Source organism: Pteropus medius, unplaced genomic scaffold (genome assembly GCF_902729225.1).
Source record: "Pteropus medius unplaced genomic scaffold, Ma_sr-lr_union100, whole genome shotgun sequence".
Lineage (NCBI taxonomy): Eukaryota > Metazoa > Chordata > Mammalia > Chiroptera > Pteropodidae > Pteropus > Pteropus medius.
This window is the reverse complement of record NW_024349225.1, coordinates 4,435,956-4,460,755: the sequence shown is the minus strand read 5'-3', so window position 1 is coordinate 4,460,755 and position 24,800 is coordinate 4,435,956. Positions and strand designations below refer to the sequence as shown.

Here is a 24,800-nt window from a genome sequence, read left to right as displayed (position 1 = left end):
TTCATGCCAGAAATTTGGTTGTCATCCTTACCATCTCTTCTCCTCTCTCACCATTTACTTAATGCCACCCGGTTGGTCTCCCAGCTTTCTGCCCTGATTCTCTTATGAGTCATTTCCCAAACAGCATCCAGAAGGATCCCTTTAAAAAATGAGGTTGGAAATCACGTCACCGCTCTGCCCAAGGCTCCTTAACTGATGAGTTGGTGATTGGTTCTTGACCACTCAGAGCACAAACTGAAGCTCAGGGTTCCTGTAACCTTTTCGGTTCCATCTCTGTTTCTCCCCATTTTGCTCACTCTGCCCTTGGCACATTCGTGTCCAGTGTCCTTGCTGTCCTGCATCTTGCCAAATGTGTTCATTTCTGAGACCTTTGCATTTGCTGTTTCCTGTCCTACGGTGTTCTTCCTGTGGATATCTGCATAGCTCACTGCCTTGACTTCCTTAGCTGCTCGTGCAGATGTCATATTCCTGCTGTATTCTTCCCTGAACTATTCGTCTCCCTCCGTCTGCCCTCCCCTGCCCTCCCCTTATCACCTTTCTCTGCTCTTTTCCTCCATAACTCTTGTCACCATATAATACAGAGTTCTTGACCTTGGCACTGTTGACATTTGGGGATAATTCTTTGTTTGGGATGATTGCCCTGTGCATGGTAGGATGTTTAGCTGAATCCCTAGCTTCTACCCACTAAATACTATCTCCCCGGTTTTGACAACCAAAATTATCTCCAGACATTGCCAAACGTCTCTTGGGAAGCAAAATCATTTCTGGTTGAGGACCACTGATCTAATACAATATGTGTCTTACCTATTTATTTGTATATTGTTCCTGTCTTTCCCACCACTAGAATGCAACCCTATGAGAACAGGAATTTTTGTCTCTGTTGTTCACTGCTGTAATGCAAGACCCAGAATAGAGCCCAGTGCATAGGGAGGATGCTTGACAAATACAAGTGAATAAATGAAGTGGGCTCCTGCCTTGTTCTTCTGTGTACTTTAAGCTCTAGTCACACTGGCCTTTCTTCTGCCCTTGTACCCAAGCTCATTCTCACCTTCTCGCCTTTTTCTTCCAGTTCTTTCTCCTGGAAAGTCCCACGAGTCATCACAGGGTGGACTCCAGCTTGTTATTCAGGTTTCCACTCAAATATCACTTCCTCAGTCAGGCCTTCCCTGACCACTCCATCCAACACGACTCTCCCTGCCTGCCGGAGTTACTCTCTATCATGTTACTCTGATTTAATTTTTTTATTATGTTTATCTCTGACATTATCTTGTTTACATGGAGAATTTCTGTCTTTCTCCCTTAAATGAATGTTCTCTGAGTACTTGACCTTACCTGCTTTGTTTATCACAACATCCCCACATTTTAGAACAGTTCCGGGCCCATAGTCTGTGTACCGATTGAACGAATAAGCCTATCTCCTAACCAACTTCAGCATAGAATTGTTCTCAATAGTTAAGAGTTAAGGGTTATATCTGTCAGGGTTCAGTTGCAAAGAAGAGAATCCACTTTAGCTAGTTTAAACTGAAAGGGATTAGTTACAGCATGTGGCTCACAGAATTATTAAGAAGGCTGAACAAATAGCCTCCAAGTTGTGGATCTTGAGAAGCAATATATCCTCTTGGTTAACTGAGCCCAAATTTATAACCAGAGTCTAGCAGCCATTGCCTGCAGAGACCTCACACATGCTGCATTTCAGGGAAAAGCTACAGACTGAGCCTTGTCTCTTGCACTGTGTTCCTGCCTTCTGAGTCAACTCTTATAAAGGAGTTCCTGGTATCCTCTTTTGAACAATGGCCTGAGACCCACCCTGTCCAATGGGAACTTTACTGCTATATCCTCATTTGCATCAATACTGACCAGTCAGAGCATCTCCACAACAATCAGAATGTCTAAAGCTAACCAATCAGGACAGTGCTATTTGGACCAATCAAACTCTTCAAATTTGGATTCCTCGTTTGGATAAAAATGAACCAACTGGGGACCAGGGCAGGAACTTTATCTATAAAACATCCCCCCTCCGACCCCCTGCCAACCTTTGTCTCAGTGGAGAACATTTTTGGTTTCCAGCAGAGACTTCAGTGCATCCCTGTTTTGCAAACTGTTCACCTGAATAAAGTTTTTCCTTTTTCTGTACCCCAGATTGGTGTCTCCTGTTGACATTATATTGATGGCAACGAACTTTTGTTGACAAGATTGAGCTTTCAAGAACAACTTCGAAAGCCACACACTGACTGGACCTCTGAGGGAGAGACTGCTCTTTGATGGGGAGACCTATAGCTGAACTGAGAAGCTGAGGTGCCAGTTGCTGGCTCTGAGACCAAACCACCACTGCCAAGGTCAGAAAGCCAGCATGAGAAGGAGGTCAAGAACTGTCAAGATCAGGAAACTGCCCCAGAAGAACCAGACACTGCCACCCTGGTGTCGACCAGCAGAAAGAGCCAAACATTGAAGCATATCTTCCTGCTTACTTGATCTTCCAGCTGTCATGCCAGTACTTCTGATTAGTGGAACAAATTAAAATGAAAACCCCACTGCTAGGACATCTGGGAGATGTGGCTTTTAACTTTCCAGTCTCTGCTATATGAGAGGGTGCATTGGAAGGAGACTAGAATGAACGTGGAGGGGTCAGTCCACCATACACAGGTATGGTGGTAAAGACAGGATGGAGAGAGAACTGATAAAGAAAAGTAAATGAATCTTCAAGTTCACATTTGCCAGGTAATAAGGTCACGCTAAAATCCAGGCAAACAGTCAAGAGTCTCTTGTACATAGTACTGATGATAGTATTTATACAATTTCGGATCAATTACTTTTCCCCAAAGATGCAATATAGCATGTTTGTGACTGAATAGCACCACCATTCCTAAAGCACCAATCTCAGACCAGCTAAGCTCAATAAAGCCATGATCTGAGACCTCCTGGAGAGTGGGAGTTTTTATACCTTATAGATCTACAAGAAAAGTGTGTGATCGGTCTGCCTGCGCACTATTTTTCATAGCTGGCCTTGTACATTTGTTTCCAATTTAGGGCAGTGGTTATTAAACTCTAGTATTTTTTTATTATTTAAAATCCATAAAAGCTTATTTATTTGACTGAATATTTTCATAATGTACTGTATACATTACATCAGATCACATAATGCAGTGTGTGTATAATTTTTTTTTATTTAATTCATTTTATTGGAAAGATAAAACCCACAAATTCTTTTTATTCTTAACCATTGCAATTATAGATGTTGGTTTATCTGTTTTAACACTTAAAATCCAACTTTAAAAATAGCTATATGAAATGATGATTGGGGAGCCCAAGCTCAACTAAAAATATAGAGATACGAAAAAACCTAAATGAAATTTTAGAATGTGCTTCTAAGAATGTGATTTTATCAAATTTAGGAGACTGAAAACTCTCTACGGCTTTTAAATTCTTCTTTTAAAGTACTTTATAGTTAAAAATAGCTTATCTGAGTACCTTCTGTGTGCTAGTCCTTAAACCTCATAGCTTCCCTTTGAGGCATAGCTATTATTTCTATTATGCCTACGTGGACACTAAGGCTCAGAGAAACTGCTTGTTCAAAGATACTTGGCTGTAGGAAGAGGCGGAGCTAAGATTAGAAACTAGAATTTGACCTCATATCCTTCCAACTTCAAAGCTTACTCCGTTTTTTTGCAATGTTTATTTCTTCACTCACACATTCATTAATTTATTCAGTTAATGCTGCTCGAGTACTTACTATGGGCCAGGGATGTGCTGTTTGCTAGGATTGAAGTGATGAGCAAAAAAAAAAAAAAAGGGCAGCATCCCTGCCTGTATGAAGCTGAGAATCTCTGCTGCCTTCAGGTTAGTTGCTTACTCAGAATTTTTAGATGAGGATTAACTTCCCACCAACCACAGATAAGAATGTAAAGATCGCCATTTTCTTCAATGCGGAAAATGACCGTTTTATAAATATTTCCATGTGAAAGAATATTAAAATCAATCACCAACCCTAGGTTATAGGTGTTGGCTTAGAGTCCTGGATAACTTCAGGATTAATGAATCGCAGAAATTTGTTAGAGAGGCTGATACTCAAGAAATCCCTGGTAAGAAAAATAAGGTTTATCATCTGTTTTTTACGTGGGGCAGAAGCAATGGCAGGAAGTGAGTTCCTATCAGGAAGGATTAAGTATTTAAGACTTGGTTTAATAATGTTTCCGGGGTGCTAGCAGCCTGACTACATTGGCCAACACTGCCCAGTTCCTGAGTGAAGGTACTAACCACCAACCACCAACTACAAATGACAGAACCCATTAGGTGCATCAGGAGCTCAGTGCCTTGAGAGGCCAACAGGCTGTGTACCACCAGGTCTATTAATAGGCAGAAGTCGTCTTCACTTCTACACACTCAAATATGTTTGCTCCTGTTGGTAGGTCTTTCATTTTTGTCTCTTCTGAAAGAGATATAGGGAATATTTCACTTTACCATAGAAAAACAGCAGCCCAAAGACAATGATGACTGGTTGGTGTTCAGCCTCACTCTGGGGAAGTAGTTTGGAGTGGCAGGGCAGGGAGTGGGACCCTGGAAATAGCATGATGTGTCTAATGAGGCAGGCCTTGCTCAGCTCTTGCTTATTGTTGTTATGAAGGAGGCTCCATGATATTTCAGTTTTTAAATAGAGGCAGCAATCTTGACTCTTCTGTGAAATCACCTGACTTTTAAGTCTTGGCAACTAATTCAAAATTAAAAACAGAACGAACTCTTAGAGTGACATTTTCAATAGGGTAACCGATCATCCTGGTTTGTCTGTGCCTGAGTGGTTTCACTGGGATGTGGGTCTTTTGGTGTTAAAACGAGAATACCAGGCAAACTGGGGTGGCTGGTCCTTCTAGATTGTGGACGATAAAGAAATCATCTTTATGGGCTGAAGAAAGTCTGTAGGTGGTCAGTATGTGACCTCTAATGAATAAGGCATCAAACTAGAATAAGGTTTACATTTTCAAAAAGAAAAAACTAGAAAACTCACATTTTCAAAGGAGGGGAAAGATATTTGATCAATAGAGGACTAGGTCCAATTGTTCACTTCTGTTCTTCCCATTTCATATCTCATGGCTGTAGCCAGGTTAGAAATTATCGTAATAAATCGTTTGCAGTGTTTGGAGTTCATAGAACATTACCATGGGAAGGGAGCTTAAACACCATGTAGTGCAAATCTTTCAATATACACAGGGAAATTGAGGCCCACTGCCCCATAGGTAGTTAGTGGCGGAATGGTTCAACTTGGCCCTGTTTGGAATGGTGAGGATGGCCCATAGCATGACCAAGAAGGCAACCCAACTCCTCTAAGTTGCATTTCCAGCAATTAAGAAGGTTTATGGCATAAAGAAAAATAACTGTTAAAATCTAAAAACGAAAGTTATTTCGTACTCTGCCTTTTGTTCATGGGATTCAATTATAATGAATCACTGAATGCTCATCTTGTTGAAACTCACAGCAAATGCATAAAACGAAGGACCGTAACACTGAGAAGGGGGCATCCTCTATCCAAAAGGCTACTAGGTTGTATCTGGGCCATTTCATGGGGGCAGCACCCATTTCAAACTAAAATCCTACGATTTGCAAAACAGACAAGGAAGTTTTAGAAAAGTCTTTCCAAAGATCATTCCATACTGGCATATATTTAGTTTCATTCTTCAGTTATAAATTCAACATTTCTTTACAACGGAATTCTCTTTGAAGTTAGAGAATGAACTTTGTGGTGAGAGTATGCTCCCAGGCCCATATGGAGCAAATAAAAACAAGGCTGATTTTTATCTTACTATATTGGTATGCCGCACCTGCCAAAGAATTTACTGGTCATGTTTATAGTCACAAAGAGATATCGTTAAGGTCCAAAGACTTGTTTGAATAATTAGAATCCTCCTTGCTTCCTTTTAGGCTAAAATGAAATACATGGTTCCTCTCCTCACCTGTTTGTGTAAATTCCAAAAAATCTCAACAGAATAAGATAGAGGCAGTGACATAGTAGCATGACTGTCACTTCAACAGACCACACAGGCCAATCTAGTTTCCTCATAGACACGAAGGAGCTCCCAGAGGCTAGAGATCAATGGTCACACTTTCTTTATTGTGTGGGTGAATTGCATGTAGCTTATAGGTCACTTAAACATAAGCTTGGTGAATAGTTCAAGGTCAGAATGATTTGATATGAAAGGCCAACACTTAACAAAGATCATGATTAAGGACCAGATCCAAAGCCCAAAGCTGCTCCAGCACTTACCATTCCCCTCCTGATTAGATCCAGGAAGGCAACGAGAAGGGAGGGGTTTGTTAATTCTTGGTAACAACTGTAGGTTTGTCGATATAGGAATAGTAGTCAACAAAATACAATACAAAACATCGTTTTGGTGTGCAGGCCAGACTCTCTTAAAGGACAAATCTCTGAGAGGATGGTTTGGGCACTGTATTTCAGAGGTGAGTTTTAAGAGTGTTGCTGCTGCCGTATGGGTATGTGTGTGTGTTTAAGTTAAAACAACAAACATTCATTATCTCACCTAATTTCTGAGAGTCGGGAGTCTGGGAGTGGCTTGGCTGGGTGGTTCTGGCCTAGGGGTTCTCATGAGGTTGCTGTCAAAGTGTCAACCAGGTACCCAGTCATCTTTAGGCTTGACTGCGGCTCAAGGGTCCACTTCCAAGATGGTGTATCTTTCGCTGAAGATGGCTCATTCACATGGCTATTAGCTGGATGCCTCAGTTCCTTCCATTTTGCCTTCAGCCTTTCTGTGGGCCTGCGTGAGTGTCTTCACGACGAATCATTTGCTTCCTTCAAAGCGAGCAATTAAAGGGAGATGGAAGGACTGTAATTATTGTGGCTTTCAGAACTGGATTTTTGAGACTTACAGTTGTGTACCACAAAGTTGCTTCATTTCTTCATGCCCCTAATAGCCACTATAGTTGGGGATAGTGTGGACTTTCCAAGGGTGACACACTTGCTTTAACATGAGAAGCAAATGAGTTAACAGTGGAAGATGTGGAAGGTGGGAGATGGCTCTGGCACGGAAGAGCCAGGAGCTGCCTTTTATGTAAATGACTGTTATGCATTGCTGAAAGCAGTGGTCAGTTATCTTTTGTAACACTTGGGAAAGAAAGATTTGAGCAATGTTTAGCCCAAACCTTCCAATTGAGGTCATGAGAAGTAAAAGTCTACATAAATATTTCAGAGTATTTATATTTAAAAGAGTCCTCATCTTGGACATGGTTCCATAGTGTAGCGGTTAGCATGTCTGCTTTACCGACAGAAGGTCGTGGGTTCGCGCCCCAGGGGAGCCATGGTCCATGGTCTATGGCCATGCCACCCTAAACAAGCCCGATGTATGATCTCAGGAGCTAAGCAGGGTCGGGCCTGGTTAGTACTTGGGTGGGAGACCACATAGGAAGACCAGGTGCTGTAGGCAAAAATAATAATAAATTTTAAAAAAAATTACTAAAAAAGTCCTCATCTTTAATTAACTTGCATTGTGAGTAGAATATTACAGCAGAGGATAGGTAAGTCATCAGTGGACCCCTCAAGCTCATTGTCAACAAAAACAAGACAGTGGCTGGCAAGGATGAAACCTTATTCTCAGCAACTTGTGAGTCATGTGAACCTCATTGCAGGAATAGGATCAAGATCATAAACTTAGTTCTCCTACACATAGGACGATGGATTGTTGGGAAATTATAAAGAAACTTTCTTCTTTTAGGCTTCAAAGCTTTTAGAAAAAATGTGATGGAAAATCTCTGGTAACTTGTTAACCTTGCCAAAATCCATTCTTCTGTCAAATGAGGCTAAAGGTAGCAACCTTTTGGATTTTTGTTTCTCCTGAGATCACTTGCTACAGAATTACCTGGCTGTTAAAAAAAAGATTCTTGGACCCTGTCACAGGTTTACTGAGTCAGTATGTCTGTGGATGGAACCTGCATTTTTAACAAGCCACTCAGATGATTCATATGCCCCCTAAAGCTTGGGAACCACTGCATAGGTATTTCGAAGCCCTAATGGAGCTCATTTGAGGGTAAAGCAGCTGAATTGATCATAACCAGAAGTTTCAAAAAAAATTTTTATTATGCATCCCAGTCAATAAAAAACCTTTTTTATAATATAATCCTAATGTTTGTATGATTATATTTATATATTTATTCATAAATTATTTATATGTACCACTATGCTGATCTATCATATGCATTATAAAATTAAATAGAAAATTTTAAAAAATGAAATAACAATTTTATATAAAAGTTTTAATATTTTTCCCCCCACATCCCAGCAGATCATATAATATACCCTTGGGATTTATATTTCCTAACCTGGAGACTACTCGCTAAACCAGGAATGCTCACTGTGGTTGTGTTTATTCAATCACTTATTAAGCAAATAGTTACGGAGTTCTTTCCAAGTCCCAGGCCTGTTTTAGGCTCTAAGAGCTCACTCTGCGTGATCATCTCCTTCTGTGATATTGAAGCACTAATAACATCACTGCCTCATCATGCATAAACACTGTGTTATTTCCAGGTTCTGTGGCTAGGAGAATCCAGTTTGTTTCCTTGAGACAGTAGAGCAGTGCTATGTCTAGTTCAAGGCTATAATCAAGGTCACAAATATCTAACTTAACAGAATATTTGAGATTGGAGGAAAGTCCAAGATAGTCTTGCTAAATTAGTAAGAATATGAACAATGAAGTAATACAGGTGAATGACCTTCCCTGAATTAAACAGAGCATCATCTTTGGGAAGATTTTGAGGTGCTGTGGAGAGAGCACTGGACTTGGCTTTGGGAGACCTATATGTGTGTACGTGCTTCTTCCCTTACTGGCTGTGTGACTCTCAGTAAATTATTTATCCTTGTTGAGCTACTGTTCGCTCCTTTGTAAAACAAGGATAATAACACCTTTTTTTTGACTACCTAATACAATTGCTGTCACAACCAAACTCTCCTTATCTTTGATAATGATCCCATTGAATTCCAGGCTTGATCGATCAGCTGTCAATGATTGCATTGAGTGCCTGATGGGTGTTCATTCCAGCATCACCAGGTAAGCAGAATTTCACTTTTCCTGATTTTACTAGAACAAGCAAGTTCTTATTCTCCTAAATTCAACAACTGCTCAGCTCCCATATGTCACACTTCCACTCCCACAAGGATTAAGAGAAGTGACTTCAAAGCCTGGTACTGCCACTTTGACATTTCATTTCCTTAAGCCTTCGTTCCCTCTTCTATAAAATGAGGATAATGGAATCCTCCCCTAAATTGTTATGAGGATACAATGAGATAATTTATGTTAAATGCTTGGTACAATTGGAACATAGTAAAAATCGAACAAATAATTATTGCTTAACTTAAATGACAAGTACAGTGAGGTACTCTTTCAACATTTTGGTAAATGTAAACTGTCACTTGATACACCTGTTCAGAATTGGATTTCTCTTGATGATTTAAAAAAACAAATGATTTGACCTTTTGATCTTTTATGTACTTAACCCCATCCTGGTCATTGATAGTGAAATTCAAAGATAGGTATCTTTTAGCATTCATGCTTGAGTTTGAAGCTAATCTTCTGGGTTTTAATTTCTCTTGGTATCTTATTCTGCTTTCCTATCATTGTGGACTCTCAGTGGCATAGGAGGTTTAAACAGGAAAGAACTTTAGAGACCTTCTAACTCTACTCCCTCATTTTTCGAAAGCGAAAACTGTGATCCAGGCAAGTCAATCAATTTTTTGACTCTAGGCCACAACCCTCAGCTCTCTGTTAATGGTTTATTTCTCTCCAAGTCAGCTTCTTCCTATTTCTCTGACTCCTGATTTAATTTTTGGTTCAGATGTGTAAAAGTGTGGTAAAATCGGATTAATCTGAAACATTGCGTTCCCTAGAACAGGCCTTGATATGTGAGCGGAAGTGCTGTATTTCCAGGTTCTCACCAGTGAGGTATGGCAAATTGACCAAGGATGGGTACTATTGCATCTGGTTGTACCCACCCCATTATATCTTTAGTTTTGCGACTCTTATAAATTGAATATAAAGTTATCTCCTATGTTAGTGACTGTTCACATTGAGAAATCACGTTTATTTCTTCTTTTCCACTGCAGTGTGACTTAGATGATGTATTCCTCAGTGAATTAATTACACTAGACTTCCGGAACCAAATTTAGGATTTTGTAAATTCTAAAACATTGTTAAAAAACTTAAAATATTGATGAAAAAAATTAGAAATCAAAAACTCCAAACTCATTATTGAACTTTAGCGGAGGGGAACCATTCTGAATGCTAGTCAGATATCCTGGGAGTTGTAAAATATTGTGTATAGGGTATTTCATAGTATTGAAACAGAAGATTCTATTTTGCAAAAATAAAGGTAAAAAATTTAGAAAAAAAGGCCAAGTAGGTGTCTGAGTGTAGCATCGGAATACTGAGGCAGGCTCCTAGAATTATCTGTGTTGGCAGAGAAAAACGGTGTAATGGAGATCTGGATATAATGGAAGAGCCCAGCCTAGAAGTTGCAACTTCAGGATATATAACTGTGAACAAAAGTATAATCTCAGAACCAAATACACATTATTATATATTGAGGAACAGTGTGAAGTGTGAGGAACCTTAGATATCTAGAAATAGAGGTCGTATCTATTTTCTCATTTGCTTAGTCTCTGTTCATAAGTTTCTACTCCACCATTACTGCAACTGCTTTCAGGAAAGTTTCAATGAAACTCAATTTACCAAACTTCCTTCTTCAAGGAATATGACATTTGACACTATTCTCCACTTCCTCCGGGAAACACTCTCTTTTTTAGCTTCTAGGTTGTTGCCATTGACTAGTTTTCTAGTCAATGTTCTTCCCCTTCCTTCACCCATACCTTAAATGTCGATATCCAGTATTCCATACTTGGTCTTTTTCTTTTAATGGTACAGGAAATCATGAATGTATAATATGAAACAAATCACACATTTTCATAGTAGACATTGCTAATCGATTTCGGTAATTTTCCCTTATCCCTGACTCTTCCCTAGAATTCTCAAAAATGCTTCAGGCAATCACCAAATGATCAGTTTACACAGGAGAAGAAACTTTTTTCTCTCTCCCGTTTTACATATCCACCTTGGAAGAGCTTATCTGTAGTCTCGACTCTAAATTCCCCAAATCCTGGGGCTTATTCGTCGGTGTCGCCAGCACCTTGCACAGTGCCGGAAAGCATGGCTTGGGTTGGATAAATGTTTGAAGAATAAATGCTAAAATGTTTATTAGCTAACGATATCTAAGTATGTTCTGCTATGTCTTGGGTGCTTGAATGCAATTAAAATTGAAATGTAGTGAACAGAGAATATACAAAATCGTGACAATATTACAAAGAGGTATGTACGTTCTGAGATATTTTATTTCTGAACAAAAATTTTTTCTATACTGTATAATTATTTTCAAATGAGTAAACTTAAGGTCTGTTTAGTAATAACAATAATAAAAACACCCAGGGAGCAGTGGAAGCTTGCATTAGGAGTTTGAGGCGTTGGTAACAGGCTAGTCCAGCGGGAGATTTTCCTCAAAGCTGTAATTCCAGTCCAACAGCCAGTGAGCATAAATTGTGCTTTCTATTTATTCCTAACCAAGCTTAAAGTAGTAACACATAATTTTGCACTCCACTTTGTAACCTTTTGAAAAAATTATAAATCTTCAATAATCAAACTTAGAGCCTTATCTTTTTTTTTTTTTTAATTAATGAAATAAATAAATCTCTAAAATGTTTACAGCAAAGACGCTTCCAATAAAACATGCTTATATAGAAGTAGAATGAAAGTGGTGAGGCTGACTTTTCTCCTTCCTCGCCTCATTTTCAGATTGATCTATAAAGGAGAATTATCATACAATAGGGAAGTATGGTCTACTGAGGCTACATGGCCTACACTTTATTTGCCCGCTACCTTTATGAGTCACCTAACGACAGGGATACATTCTGAGAAATGTGTGGTTAGGCGTTTTCGTCGTTGTGCAAACATCATAGAGTGCAGTCACACAAACTTAATTGGGATAGGTACTACACACCTAGCTCTGAGGCATAGTCTATCTCTCCAAGGCTACAAACCTGTACAGCACATTACTGTACTGAATACTGTAGCCAGTCGTAACACAATGGTAAGTATTTGTGTATCTAAACATATCTAATCTGAACGGTACAGTAAAAATACCATAAATAAGATAAAAAATTGTGCACCCGTATAGGGCACTCAGCACAAATGGAGCTTGCCAGACCGAAAGTTGCTTTAGGTAAGAGAGTGCTGAGTGAATGTGAAAGCCTAGGACGTGACTGTACACTACTGTAGGCTTTATAAACACTGTACACTTAGGCTACATTAATTTATTTAAGAAACAGAATAGTGTTGTGCTGTGACGTCACTAATAGGAATTTGTCAGCTCCATTATAATCAAATGGGACCGCCATTGTATATGTGGTCCATCGACCCAGACGTCATTATGCTGCATGTGACTGTATTCTTATAAACAGTGCTAGCAGATGGTGCTAAATAAATGTTAGCTGTTATTATATATTATCAAAGATGCTTGGCTTAAGCTGAGGGTGAAAAGTGTACATTTTTCAAGGCATGTAATACTGTGGTCGTTTTCAGGGAAGGGGCAAACTGTGACCCACCAACTCACACTGCATTTACACTAGTGCACTTTCATGGTGTAACTGGAAAGAAGCAGCTCAGAGATGGGGTAGAACTGCGCAGGACAGGAGGGCCCGCTTGTTTATAATGTAGTAATTCTCTAGTGCAGGTATTGGTAAACTTTTTCTGTAAAGGGCCCCTCGATAAATATTTGGGGTGTTGCGGGCCATATGGTTTCTCTTGCAGCTACTCAACTCTGCCATCACAGTGCAGAAGCAACCACAGATGATACATAAACAAACAGATGTGGCTGCATTCCAACAATATTTTATAAAAATAAGTGGTGTCCCAGATTTATCCCATGGGTCATAGGTTATAGACCCCCTATTCCAGTGGTGAGGTTTTATTGCTCAATTTGTTTTCTTAACTTTACAGATTCTTTTTTCATCTTATTTCATTGTTTTATCCTCTCTGTGTATTTGCCATTGCTGTGTCATTAATTTTTATCTTGCTTTAGTGTGCACAGAATTTTAATTTGTCTTGATGTAGGTACATTCTTCTGGACATTCTCCACCTTATCTGAGATTTGCTTTGCTTCCATCCAGAGTATAGTTTATAAGCTGCACATTGAGATTGGAACCACATAACATCTTTATTAAAAGACTTGAGCTTTGTTCTCTGATCTGAGATTTGGTTAAATATTCTATAAAAGATCAATCGAAGTAGTTTGGAGTGTATTTTATTCTTGGACAGATTCTCTCAGGCTTTAGTTCATTTTTCCAGTTCTTCTGGAAGTCCTGGAAAATGACAAAGCCTGAAGAATTAACTCCTCCTAATGTTACCTAGAAACTCCATTTTCTCACATATCCAAATTTTGGAGGGAGGAGAGGGGTGTTAGCAATAGTTTCCTGGATTTGTTTGATTCAAAATGTTAATTCAATATTGTTTCTGATAAGTGGGAACAAAATTAGTGCCCACTCTTAATCCCCCCCCCCTTTTTTTTGTTAAAGGCCTGTTTTCAAAGTTTATGGCATAAACTTAGATGCTTTCCTTGTCTGGTAACTGAAGGCTTTTTATTCTTTCTTTTCACATTGTATATTTCCCTATTTCTTCTACTTGAAAGAAGTGTAGTATGGTGGTTAAAGACAAAAGCTGTGGATAGAAGCTGCTTGCGATCAAATAAATCTCAGGTCTGCTAATTACTAGTTATGGTCTGCGCTTCTGTTTCCACATCTGTAAAATGGGGATAATAGTAGTATTGTTTTTCATAAAGATATTATATTTTAAATGAGTTAAGATGTCTAAAGCCCTTAGAATAATGCCTGGCACATATTAAGTACTATTTACATTTTTAATATTGTTATATATTTTTTATTTTTCTTTTCTCAAATATTGGGATAGGTGATTTTGCTATTTGGTGTACGTTGCCATATTTACCTTCCGCTACACTGTTTTTGAAGCTCTGAAGTCATTTTTTGTTAGAAATTAAAGCTAAAAAGCTGATAACAAACTATCACAATCCCTTATGGATAGTAGAAGAAACAGAAAGAAAAAAAGGTGTGTAATATATTTAATAGATAAGTAAATTTTAAGGGGTTAGCTTTATTGCTCCTTTTAAATTAAATTGATTCATTTTCAGCCACACATTGCCTTAATTTATTATCCTACTGGCCTGGCTGGTATATGACTTGACTCACTTCAGAGTATACACTTTCTACTGTGTTTTGTCTGTTTGCACATCACGTTCTTCCAGATCCCCTCTCCTGACCTTGTCTTTTGGCCATAAATGCCCTTTCTCATCTCTTGCCACCTGGAATTGTGTTAGCTCCACTCTTTTCCATTGTCGTTCGTGTACAGGAAGCCTTTGTATTCCTAGCTCTAAATGGCAGAGAGATGGGTTATTGCTTGCTTATATTTTCACCCAAAGTTTTAGGTATAGATGGCGCCCTTCATTTAATTTGATTGTGGAGTGAAAGGGTCCTATCAAAATCAGGGACGTTGGCTCCTTAAAAATATCTTGACTTATAAAGATGAATGGAACTTTTTCAACAGATTGCATTGGGAACTTGGGGTTTTGGGGTTGGTCTGATTTTGCGTAGATTCTTTACAGTTCCTAACCCCATGTCCTCTTGCAGTATGAGTTTTTAAAATCTTGGAATTAAAATGCAGCAAAACTGAAATAAACAATCCTATTTCAGTAAAAGCGGCATTGCTGGATAGGATGCACAGTTAAATTAATTTTCTGGTAAAAATGAAGATCAACTAGAAACTCATTTTATTTTCAGTCTGATGAAAATATTTTGTAAAAGTATACATCCACTCTCCTACCTTGATATTGAACAAGAGAAGATTAGCTTGACTCAGTGCTGATCCTACAACTTAACCTATAAGTCAAAGAGTATCTTTGATAATAGTTTGTTTTTGTTCTCTCCTAAAAATATTTATTTATGAAAGAAAAATTGTTTCTTGATCTTTGACTAATTGAGGATTTGATATTTTTCTCTTACTCTTGTTTATATGCTGCCACAGAATGAGGTGTCACCATAATATTTGGTTACTGTGAGTCACTGTGGCTCATGAGGCCGGTTACATAAGTGGCCTGATGTTTCTTTGTAGCCAGTCTACATGAGAACCAAATGATGAAGGAAATCTTTTAGTCATGTCTACTTCTACCATATTTGTATGAATATGACAAAAATTGCAAGGATGGTGGCATGCTTCTTTAAACAAATTAGGCAACATTTCAAGTATCGAGAGTAATTCTGAAAATTATATAATGGATTTCTAGGTAAAACTATTCAGATTTGACATAGATTTGAGGACTTTTAAATCCTTAAAAAATTAAATTTAAAAGGTGAAGGTGTTCCCCGCCCGATACTCCTCCCTTCTCTCTCTCCTTAAACTATTGTTGTTCTGAAAATGGTGTATGCATCACTTATCTATTGCTGTGTAAAAAAATCACCCCAGAGACTAAGTGACTTAAAACAACAACCACATATTTTTGCTCATGTGTGTGCAGGTCCACTGGGCAGTTCTGCTGATATGCAGTAGGCTGGGCTGATCTTAGCTGGCCCTGCTCCTGTGTCTGCAGTCAAGTGGTAGGTCAACTGCATGCTGGCTTGTCTTGGTATGGGCTGATTTATGCGTCTGGTGGTTAGCTAATTGTAGGCCGAGGCGATGGGGTTGACTGGGCCGTGGGTTGCTCATCACTCAGCAGGCAAGTCCAGGCTTATTCACAAAGTAGCCGCAAGGTTCTAGAAGAGAGAATAAAATTGAAGTGTGTAGGACCTCTGGCAAAACATTGCTTCTACTGCATTCTGTTGGTAAGAATGAGTGTCACAAAGACAACAGACTCAAGGGTTGGGAAAATAGACTTTGCTTCTCGGTAGAAGTGGTAAAGTCATACTGTAAGAGGGAGTAGATTTCTAGAAGGGGAGGAAAATTGTGGCCATATCTGTGATCTACTGCAGAGCATATGTATTTTTTCCATTATGCGTCTTCCATTTTAGTAGATGTTCTTATATTTATAAATAATATTTTATATTATAATAATTAGCATAATTAGTATCTATTCAGTATATGGCTTTGTACATTGTTTTTTAAAAAATTTACAGTTATGTTTTTGAAATGTACTGTTATGATGAATTTAATGCATATAATATCACAACTTACTGTACATTGTGTTGTTGATGGACATTTAAATTATTTCCCATTATATTTTGCAATCACAAGCAAAGCTGCAGTGAACATGCTTGTCTGCAATTTTGTGTGCATATATCAATCATAGTTTCCCTAGGTACATTTCTAAAAGTGAACCCATTAAATTGTACAGTACATATATTTTTCAGCTTTATTGGATATTGCTAAATTTTCCTTCAGAGTAGTTAGACCGATGCACATACCCCATTGGGGTATATAATAGCCTCACTTCCCCTACATCCTTATGAATTATACTTTGTATTATCAGACTTATTTTTACTTTTTGTGGAGCCAGTTGGAGAGTATCATCATTTTAATCACAAATTTATTCAGTAAGGCTGAACATATTTCATGTGTATACTGGCCAGGTGAATTTTCTCTTTTGTGAATTAATTTGACTATTCACATATGTCAATATTTAAATTTTATTTTAAATGTTAAAAGTGTTTCCATTGAATTATTTTTATTAGTTGCAATTAAAAAATGTATAAATACTGTAAACCAGTCCTTTTTCAATTATATGTATCATCTTTTAGATTGTAGCATCTCTTTTAACTTGGTTTATTGTGTATCCTGTTATACAGATCACTTTTAATATTAATATAAACAAATATTTCAGGATTTTCCTTTATGGTCATACATTTTTTTTGTCTTGTTTATAAAAACTTTTCCTACCAGGATGCCATAAATATATTTTCTTTCAAGGTTTGAAAGTTGTTTTTGTTGTTGTGGTTGTTGTTTAGTTCCTTAATCTCTCTGGAATCTACTTTGTGTTTGATGTAAAAAAGGGTTCTAATTTTATCTTTTTCCAAATAGAAAGCCAATTGTCCTGGCACAAGTTCCTCAATAGTCTTTTTTTTCTTCAATGATTTGTGGTGCTAACATGTCATGTCCCAAGTTCCTATGTAGACGTACATTTATTTTTGGGTCCTTTATTCTCTTGAATTGGTCCCATTTTTCCATTTCTGTGCCATTGCAAAACCTTTTTAATGATTGTGGCTTTATAATGAGCTTCATATCTGGTAGGGGTAACATCTTCATTCCCCTTCAAAATGATCTTGACTCTCCTTTGCCCGTTGCTTTTTCTTGTTAACTAACTTAGGATCCGCTTATTAAGTTAAAGAGTGGAAAATTCCATGTGACAAGAAAAAGCAGAACAAGGTAAGGGGGATTGAGAGTGCAGGAGAAATTTATGGTATTAAATAGAGTGATGAAGATAGGCTTTATTGAGAAGTAAGATTTCAGGAAAGACTCATCAAAGACAAAGAAATAAGCCAAACAGTTTTCTAGGGAAGTATCCTGCAGGCAGAAGAAATAGTCAATGCCAAGATTCTGAGCCAAATGTGTTTGAGGTAGAGCAAGGAGGCCAGTGAGACTGAAGTGGAGTGGTCAAGGGGGAGAATTGAGATTGGAGGGCTAATGGGGACAAGTGAGCCACTGTAAGGATATTGACTTTTGTTCTGTGTGAGATAGGAAGTCATTGTAGGATCTTGAGTAGATTTATAACATGTTCTGACAAGTTTTAAAAGAATCACTCGGATTGCTCCTGTGTTGAGAATAGAGAGTAGAGAGTAAGTGTAAGAGCAGGAAACCAGTTATGGGGTTGTTGCAATATTCCAGGTAAGAGATGTGGTGGCTTGGACCCAGGTAGTTGCAGTATAAATATGAGATGCAGCTGGATTCAGGATATATTTTGCAGGTAGAGTCATAGGATTGCTTGATGAACTGAGTGTTGGGTATGAAGAAAGAGAGGACTCAAAGATGACTCCAAGGGTTTTGGCATGAGCAACTGGAATAAAGAACTGCTATTAACTAGTTAGGAAAGACTGTGGGAGGACAGTTTTGGGAGAAGATCAAAACTCAATTTGGGACATGCTAAGTTTGAGATGCTTATTAGACATCTAAGAGGAGATGAGTCTGAGGTTTAGGGGAGAGGTTTGGGGTGGAGATATACATTTGGGAGTCATCGCTATACATCTATTTAAAATGTGGAGACCAGATGAGATCATCTAGGAAGTGAGTATAAGGAAAAGTGGTCCAAAGACTAAGCTTCTTGCTAAGAAGTCAAAGAAATATATATGAGACCTTTTGGGGATGGTGGAAATGTTTTAAAACTATATTCTAGTGTAGTTCAGTGGCTGCGGATTTATTAAATGTCATTAAATTGTACACCTGAAACATGAAGTTTACAGTCCATAAATTATGCCTGAATTTAACAGCCTTAGTTGATTAAAATATAATACATTAAATAAAGGAGTTCAAGAGATGAGCAGGAACTAGTAAAAACAAAAAATCATAGGTCCTGGCAAACAACTCTCTATAATTTTTTTTTTTTCGTCCTTCCCTGTATCATTTATCTACTATATTTTTCATAACCAAACATTGGATCGAAAAAATAAAAAATTGCCTTAATTGCATTTGCTTGAATATGTTCTTAATCTGGGTTAAAATCCTCGTTGTGCCAGCTTTTTTTTGCAGCTACAAAACTTTGAAGTGTGGCTAGACAAAATTCTCTCAGACTAAAAACAACTGATTAAGATTGGAGAAAAGGGGTAATGAGAAGGGGACAAGGGTACTTCACTCAGACGAATCTGTGTTAAGATGAGCTCTGCAGATGTGGAAACAGCAGTGGAGGATACTGTCATTTAGATCAAGTACTAGAGCCTCGGGCCTCCTCCTTGGTGGTGGCAAATAGAGAAGGCAAAATTTACAACAGTTTAAAATGACATTAAATGAATGTAGAAAATCCTGCAGCTATGGCTTTTTCTGTTTTTATATGTAGCCTAAGACACAAAGGTCATGCTTTGTGGCTTTAGGAACTGAACTAAACTGAACTGGTAGCGTTATGCAAAGCAGCATAGGCTTTTAGTCACTGCCCCACGAAGCCTCCACTTTAAAGGGTGTGGTGTGTTGCAAGATGCATGAAGTCACTTCTGAGAGGTGTACTTAAGAAGGGAGGATTAGAGAGAAGCAAGTATAGTTCTTAGGATCAGAAGAATAACTTGTGAGCAAGCACATATTTTAGTTGTTCTTTTTTTCTCCATGCTGAAGAATTATGCAAAAATCTGAGGCCCAAATAGGGAAACTCAAAAATGAACCCAATATATCGAAACATAAAATATAACAGGCGAGGAAGCAGCACATCAGAGGTGGCAAAGTGAGTCAGAACAAATTCGTGCCAACCTTCTCTATCTTCTACTTGATAATGTTGAATCAATATGTTTCTTGAGGATGGAAATAAATGAGCTAAAGATCAAGAGCAGGAGCTGGATAAAATACCTATATTTTGATAGATTGGAATTTGGAGCATTTCACTTTCTCTGCTTCCTTAGCATGAAAGAATATCTGTTTCTGCACATCTCATCCAAGAAGCTCAAAACTAATATATGTGGATTATTTTGGTTAGAAAAAAATATTTTTTTCTGATAAACAACAGTTTATTAGATGTGACTAACCTACGAATCACAGAAACCTTTTAAGCTTAATTTGAACATGTTGCCATTTCATTTTATCTGGCTGAGGTGGGAGAGGTGGCTGGTCCATGGGCCTCTCAGGCAGGGTCTGTCTGGAGTAGGGTGGCAGGAAGGAGTCGGAGGGTTTAAAATGCTCAAAGGTGTTTCCATTGGAATGGTGAGAGTTGAAGAGTGGGGGCTCCTTTTGAGGGGGAGCGATTTTGTTTTCGTTCCCGCAGCCATGGGGACAGTTGCAGAGTGGCAGTACAGGATCCAGCTCAGAGACGGAGCTGCTTTGTTTCCTGGGGGAATAGCCCAGGTAGTGGCATTCGATGTGTATGTGAATTTCTCCTCTACACTAAGCCATAGGGAAAATAAATAAACCCTCCTGTTGTGCAGGCTGCACTTGGCCGTGGGTGGATCACCTGAGACAGTCAGTGGAGTCAGGTGGCCTGGAGTAGCCTGGTGGATGGGGGTAGCCATTCGATCATCTGTCCATTTAAAAGGTGTCACTCAGTACCATCTATGTGCCAAGAATAGTGGTAGGAGCTAAAATACAAGAATGAATCATGTAGACATGGATCCTGCCTCCATTAGTTTAGTAAACTAATATATAATTAGAACTGAGTACACTAAAAGACTGGCTCAGAAGTCTGAATAATGAGCACAATGGGGTGGGGCGGGGCAGGGGCCTAGGGAATAGTCTGGGATATGAGAGAAAAGAGAAAGGAGCAGGGAAGTGGCCTGTGGCCCATCAGTTATGGTGGTTGTTGCCCTGAGCCCCGCCCTAAAGGAGTAGGAGTCCAAGAGGCTGGGCCATTTGGGAGGGGCAGCTCCACAGGAGGAACACTGGGAAAGCCAAGGTCACACAGCACAGCTATGGAGGAGGGAATGCCATGATCCATGCAGCCATGGGGGGTGTTCACCCACCACCTTGACCCTGTCCCTCGAGGGGAAGGAGGGTTAATTTAAAAAAAAAAAAATAGTTACATGCTTATTTGGAAAAAAAAAACCAACCCCAAAACCCAAACCTTAAAACAATGCATAAACATACACAAGGCAAGAAATAGTTAAGAGTTTTGAGGACTCACTAATAATTTCAAGGATTAACAGGTGTTAACTCATTTAATCCTCATCGCAGGGCCACAGGCTCGCTTCCTCCTTCGCCCCACATTGGGCATGTACGGCAGAGAGAGAAAAAGCAACTCGCTCCACACGGAGAGCAAAAGTGGGAGTTAATACTGGAGCTGAGGCAGTTTGTACTGGTAACAATTACACCCTATTTGCATGTCCTCTTGTCCATTCTTGTACCCTGAATAGGAAATATGTTTAAAAAATATAGATTTCCAGGCCTTACTTCAGAACGACGAAATCTAAATCTTTATTTTTAACTCATTCCCTAGTAGTTTTTTCCTGTGTTCTACAGACCAGCACTGAGGAATAGAGGACAATAGAAACAGTTAAAAAACTTTTTCGGTTAGGGGAGTAAAGTGTTATAATTTAGTGACTGACTTTTAAATAAATTCAGCACAGTCATCTAGAAAGTGTGTATGGACATATGTTGTATGTGTTGTATGTAACTATACACATACACGTGTGTATACATGTACATGTGCAAAGTACCCAGAATCAGACAACAGATAAAGCCATGAAGTCCCTGTAGACAGATTAGATCTGAAATGCTGACAGAGCTACCTGTGGCCAGAGAGATTGGTGGTCAGAACCAAAATGACACCTGGATGACATATCCATAATTAGTCGAGATAATTATAGCTAATTTTATAATTATTTTGGTTTATTAGTTTGCCTAGGGTGTGATTTAAAAAGGAGCTAACTTATTCATTTCTTGTAAAATTACAATTGAAGAACACCACTCAGCAATGGAAGAAATTCCTCATCCATTTGGGGTCTGCAATAGGGCCTGGCAAGGAACAGTTACACAGTGACACCTGCCAAGGGCAGTTGTGGAATTGCACAGGGACAGTTACAACATGGCATCGAGAGATGCAAAGTTTACTTTTTTTTTTTTTTAGTTTCCTTCATTTTTGTTCCCTTATAGTGGGTGCAGGATCTTGTACTCAATTTTACACATTAAAATAATTCATCCATTTCATTGATTCACCTTTAGGTGAACTCCTGAAGCAATGATTTCAATTCTAGATAGAAATGAGTCCTAGCATCTCTCTCTCCAGACAGCACAGGACACATTTATCTTGTTCTTGGGTTATCATTTTATTCTGCTCCATATGGACCACCATTCTTCAGGTAGTCAGTTTACATTTACCATTAAAACAAAAAAATACCAGCTTTATAGCCTGTAAGGCAATTTTTAAAAGTCAGGAGAAATGGGTAATAACTTAAAATCATTTATTGAAGGAAAAGGAATTAAAATTTGGTGAACCAGAAAGACCCCAAAAGGACGTCCTCCATATTCGTGACTGTTTAATTTTTTGTTCTTCATTATATTCTCATGTTTTTATTTTTTAAAATAAACTTTTACGATTTTCTTAACATTGCCTTTTTCACTTTAACCTCCTTCCACTCTTTGAAGCTTCCTTCCCAATTTCAATTGTTATTTTTATTTATGCCTTTGGGTTGCAAAACTCATTTGGAATGTTTTTGTCTTCATTCTTTGGATATTGTCCGTGCTTCCATCTGTGTCTTATATTTTCTCTCATTTTTCATAATTTGTCTCAAATCCCTTTGACATGTCAGGCCGTTCAGTTCCCTCAGCCACTCTTCTTTTTCTTTTTTGAACGACAAGAGATTCCGGCGCCCTCTCCTGCTCTCTCCTCCACAGGCAGTCGTGGTGGCGCAGCAGAGTTTTTCCTGACGGACTCTGAAGGATTCACTGGTGCTCGGGTGGCAGCTCTCCTGATGGACAGTGGCCTCCTCGTCCATCTCATATTCCTAAGATGCAGGGGAGGCCATTGTCCCTCCCACATTTTATTGACCAATAAATTGAAGTGATAGAGATTAAATAGCTTTCCCAGGAACAAACAGTGACTCAATGGTAAATGTCTTGCCAACTATTTACCCATTAGAAGTTGGTCCATCGACAATATTCTTCTATAATAAATTGCAAACAAACATAACGAATACTCTTCCAACTTTGTGAAGATCCCAATACAAGCTCTTGGGAGGGTTCCCTGTGTCTCTGCCCTCTCGCCCCAGAAGCACCGTCTTTTTCTCAATAGGCTCAGATGCTGAGCCCACCTGCTCTCCAGCTCAATTGCTCTTCTAAGCTGAGATCCTATGATAAAACAAGTATCGACACTAGAGTTGCCCAAGGATTACCGAGCACTTAATTTGTCCCTACACACTTCACTGAAGGCCTCTGTTATCCTCAGTTTACACACATTTAATATCATGTATTTAAGCCCTAGAACTATATCTCTTGGTTCTCTCTGTTCGATCTTCTAAAATTAATTAATGTTAATGTGTTCCTAGTTTAGATGTCATGGCTGTTCTCATGGTGAATTAGGGTGGTTGTATCTGGACACTGAGTATTTGTGTGTGACGAGATGAGTACTCTTGCCTAGAGGCTGGACAAGGCCTTCTCTCCAACCATCTATGGATGGTTCATTTCAGTAAAATTTCTGCCCTTTTACTCCAGGAAGAAGTTTCACAAAGACATTTCCCTTCTCTGTTCACAATGCTGGGTCTGTTTCTGCCACATGTCAATGGAGATTGTTTCATAAACTTAAAAAGAGCTTCCTCCTTTTGCTCTCATTCTTCTGTTACTCCAGCCCTCTGCTTTTTTAATTCTCTTTTCTTCTTTTAGCAACTTATTGTATTTGCTGAAGAATATGTTCGTCACATGATAGCGTGTGTGTGTGTGTGTGTGTGTGTGTGTGTGTGTGTAGAGGTGAGACTATAAATTGGAAACAAAGCAACAAAATAGAGGGAATTGAGGACACTACTTTCCTGTAATTAAAAAAAAAAAACTGCTTTAAGTTTTCAAAACCGATCATAATGACCATGCTTACTCATCTACATCTTGATACAAATAATAGTAAAGTACCATGTACTTTACATGTATTAAATTCTATGGAATATTTAAGACATGTCCTGTTGTTTTATACCTCCATTTTATAGGTAAGAAAACTGAGGTCAGAGAGTTTATATAACTTGCCCAAGGCCACACAGCCAGTAAATGGTGTATCAGGTTTGAAATGCAGATCAGATGACAGCCAAGCCTATACTCTGCTTCTTCTCCACTGTAGTAACTCAAATGTGGTCTGAGAGGTCTAGTGGGAAGAACTTGTTGCTATAAAACAAAATATATGTAATGAACATACAAAATCTGTGCAATTTGATATCATGTTAGACAATAAATGTAAATGGGAGTACACACAAATCACTCTGATTTGTTTCACTCTTATGCTTTTAAATCAGTTTTTTTTTTTTACTGTTTTTTTTTCCCCACATTTTGTTAGTTTTCAAATGTCTCCAATCACTGTTTAAGTGAACACTTTCCTAAAAGGCCCAAAAGATTATTTATTATTTTTTAAATGCCAACAGCACCCGGTATTCCTAGGTGGTCTCCCATCCAAGTACTAACCAGGCCAATCCCGCTTAGCTTCCGAGATTAGACAAGATCAGGCACGTTCAGGGTGGCATGGCTGTAGACCCAAAAGGTTATTTCTTATCTCCCACACAGTGTGCACAATGTGACCAAGTCAGAGGCTCTCTACGTTTAGGAGGTCCTGGGGGCTGCCAGCCATTCCCAGTTCATCCTTTCCAGCCATTCTCAGTTCATCCTTTCCAAGATCAAACTGTAGAAAAGCATCATTCCAATACGAGTGTATTCAAGGTTTGGGATGCTACCAGATTTTTACAGTGCAGTGATGCAGAGGTTGAGTTTTGGCATTTCATAGGGCATTGTTTGCGGTGTCCTTTCTGCCACTTTCTAGTTCAGCAGTCTTGGCTACACGTTTTCTAAACTTCAGCTTTCCTATCTATAAAACGGGCATAACAATAGTACGTAGTAGGCTTATTGGGATTAAATGAATTAAAGCTGAAAAGCTCTTAGTACAGTCTTTGA

The 24,800-nt window shown here is 38.7% G+C and overlaps 1 protein-coding gene and 2 pseudogenes across 2 annotated transcripts in view; 2 read left to right on the top strand and 1 right to left on the bottom strand.

Annotated features, from left to right (window-relative positions):
- The window catches only part of SWT1 (SWT1 RNA endoribonuclease homolog), a 126,923-nt gene extending 124,000 nt beyond the window's left edge, over positions 1 to 2,923 (top strand). For both annotated transcript variants that reach the window (XR_005656954.1, XM_039881240.1), the window contains one exon: positions 2,140 to 2,923. Coding sequence is in view for 1 of the 2 variants with exons in the window: in XM_039881240.1 (XP_039737174.1) it covers positions 2,140 to 2,188 (49 nt within the window). In the remaining variant the exon portion in view is untranslated. The remainder of the gene's footprint in view (positions 1 to 2,139) is intronic.
- Positions 2,924 to 7,311: 4,388 nt separating this feature from the next.
- Positions 7,312 to 7,427, top strand: LOC120617806 (uncharacterized; annotated as a pseudogene).
- A 16,841-nt stretch (positions 7,428 to 24,268) lies between these two features.
- Positions 24,269 to 24,386, bottom strand: LOC120617794 (uncharacterized; annotated as a pseudogene).
- Positions 24,387 to 24,800: the final 414 nt, after the last annotated feature.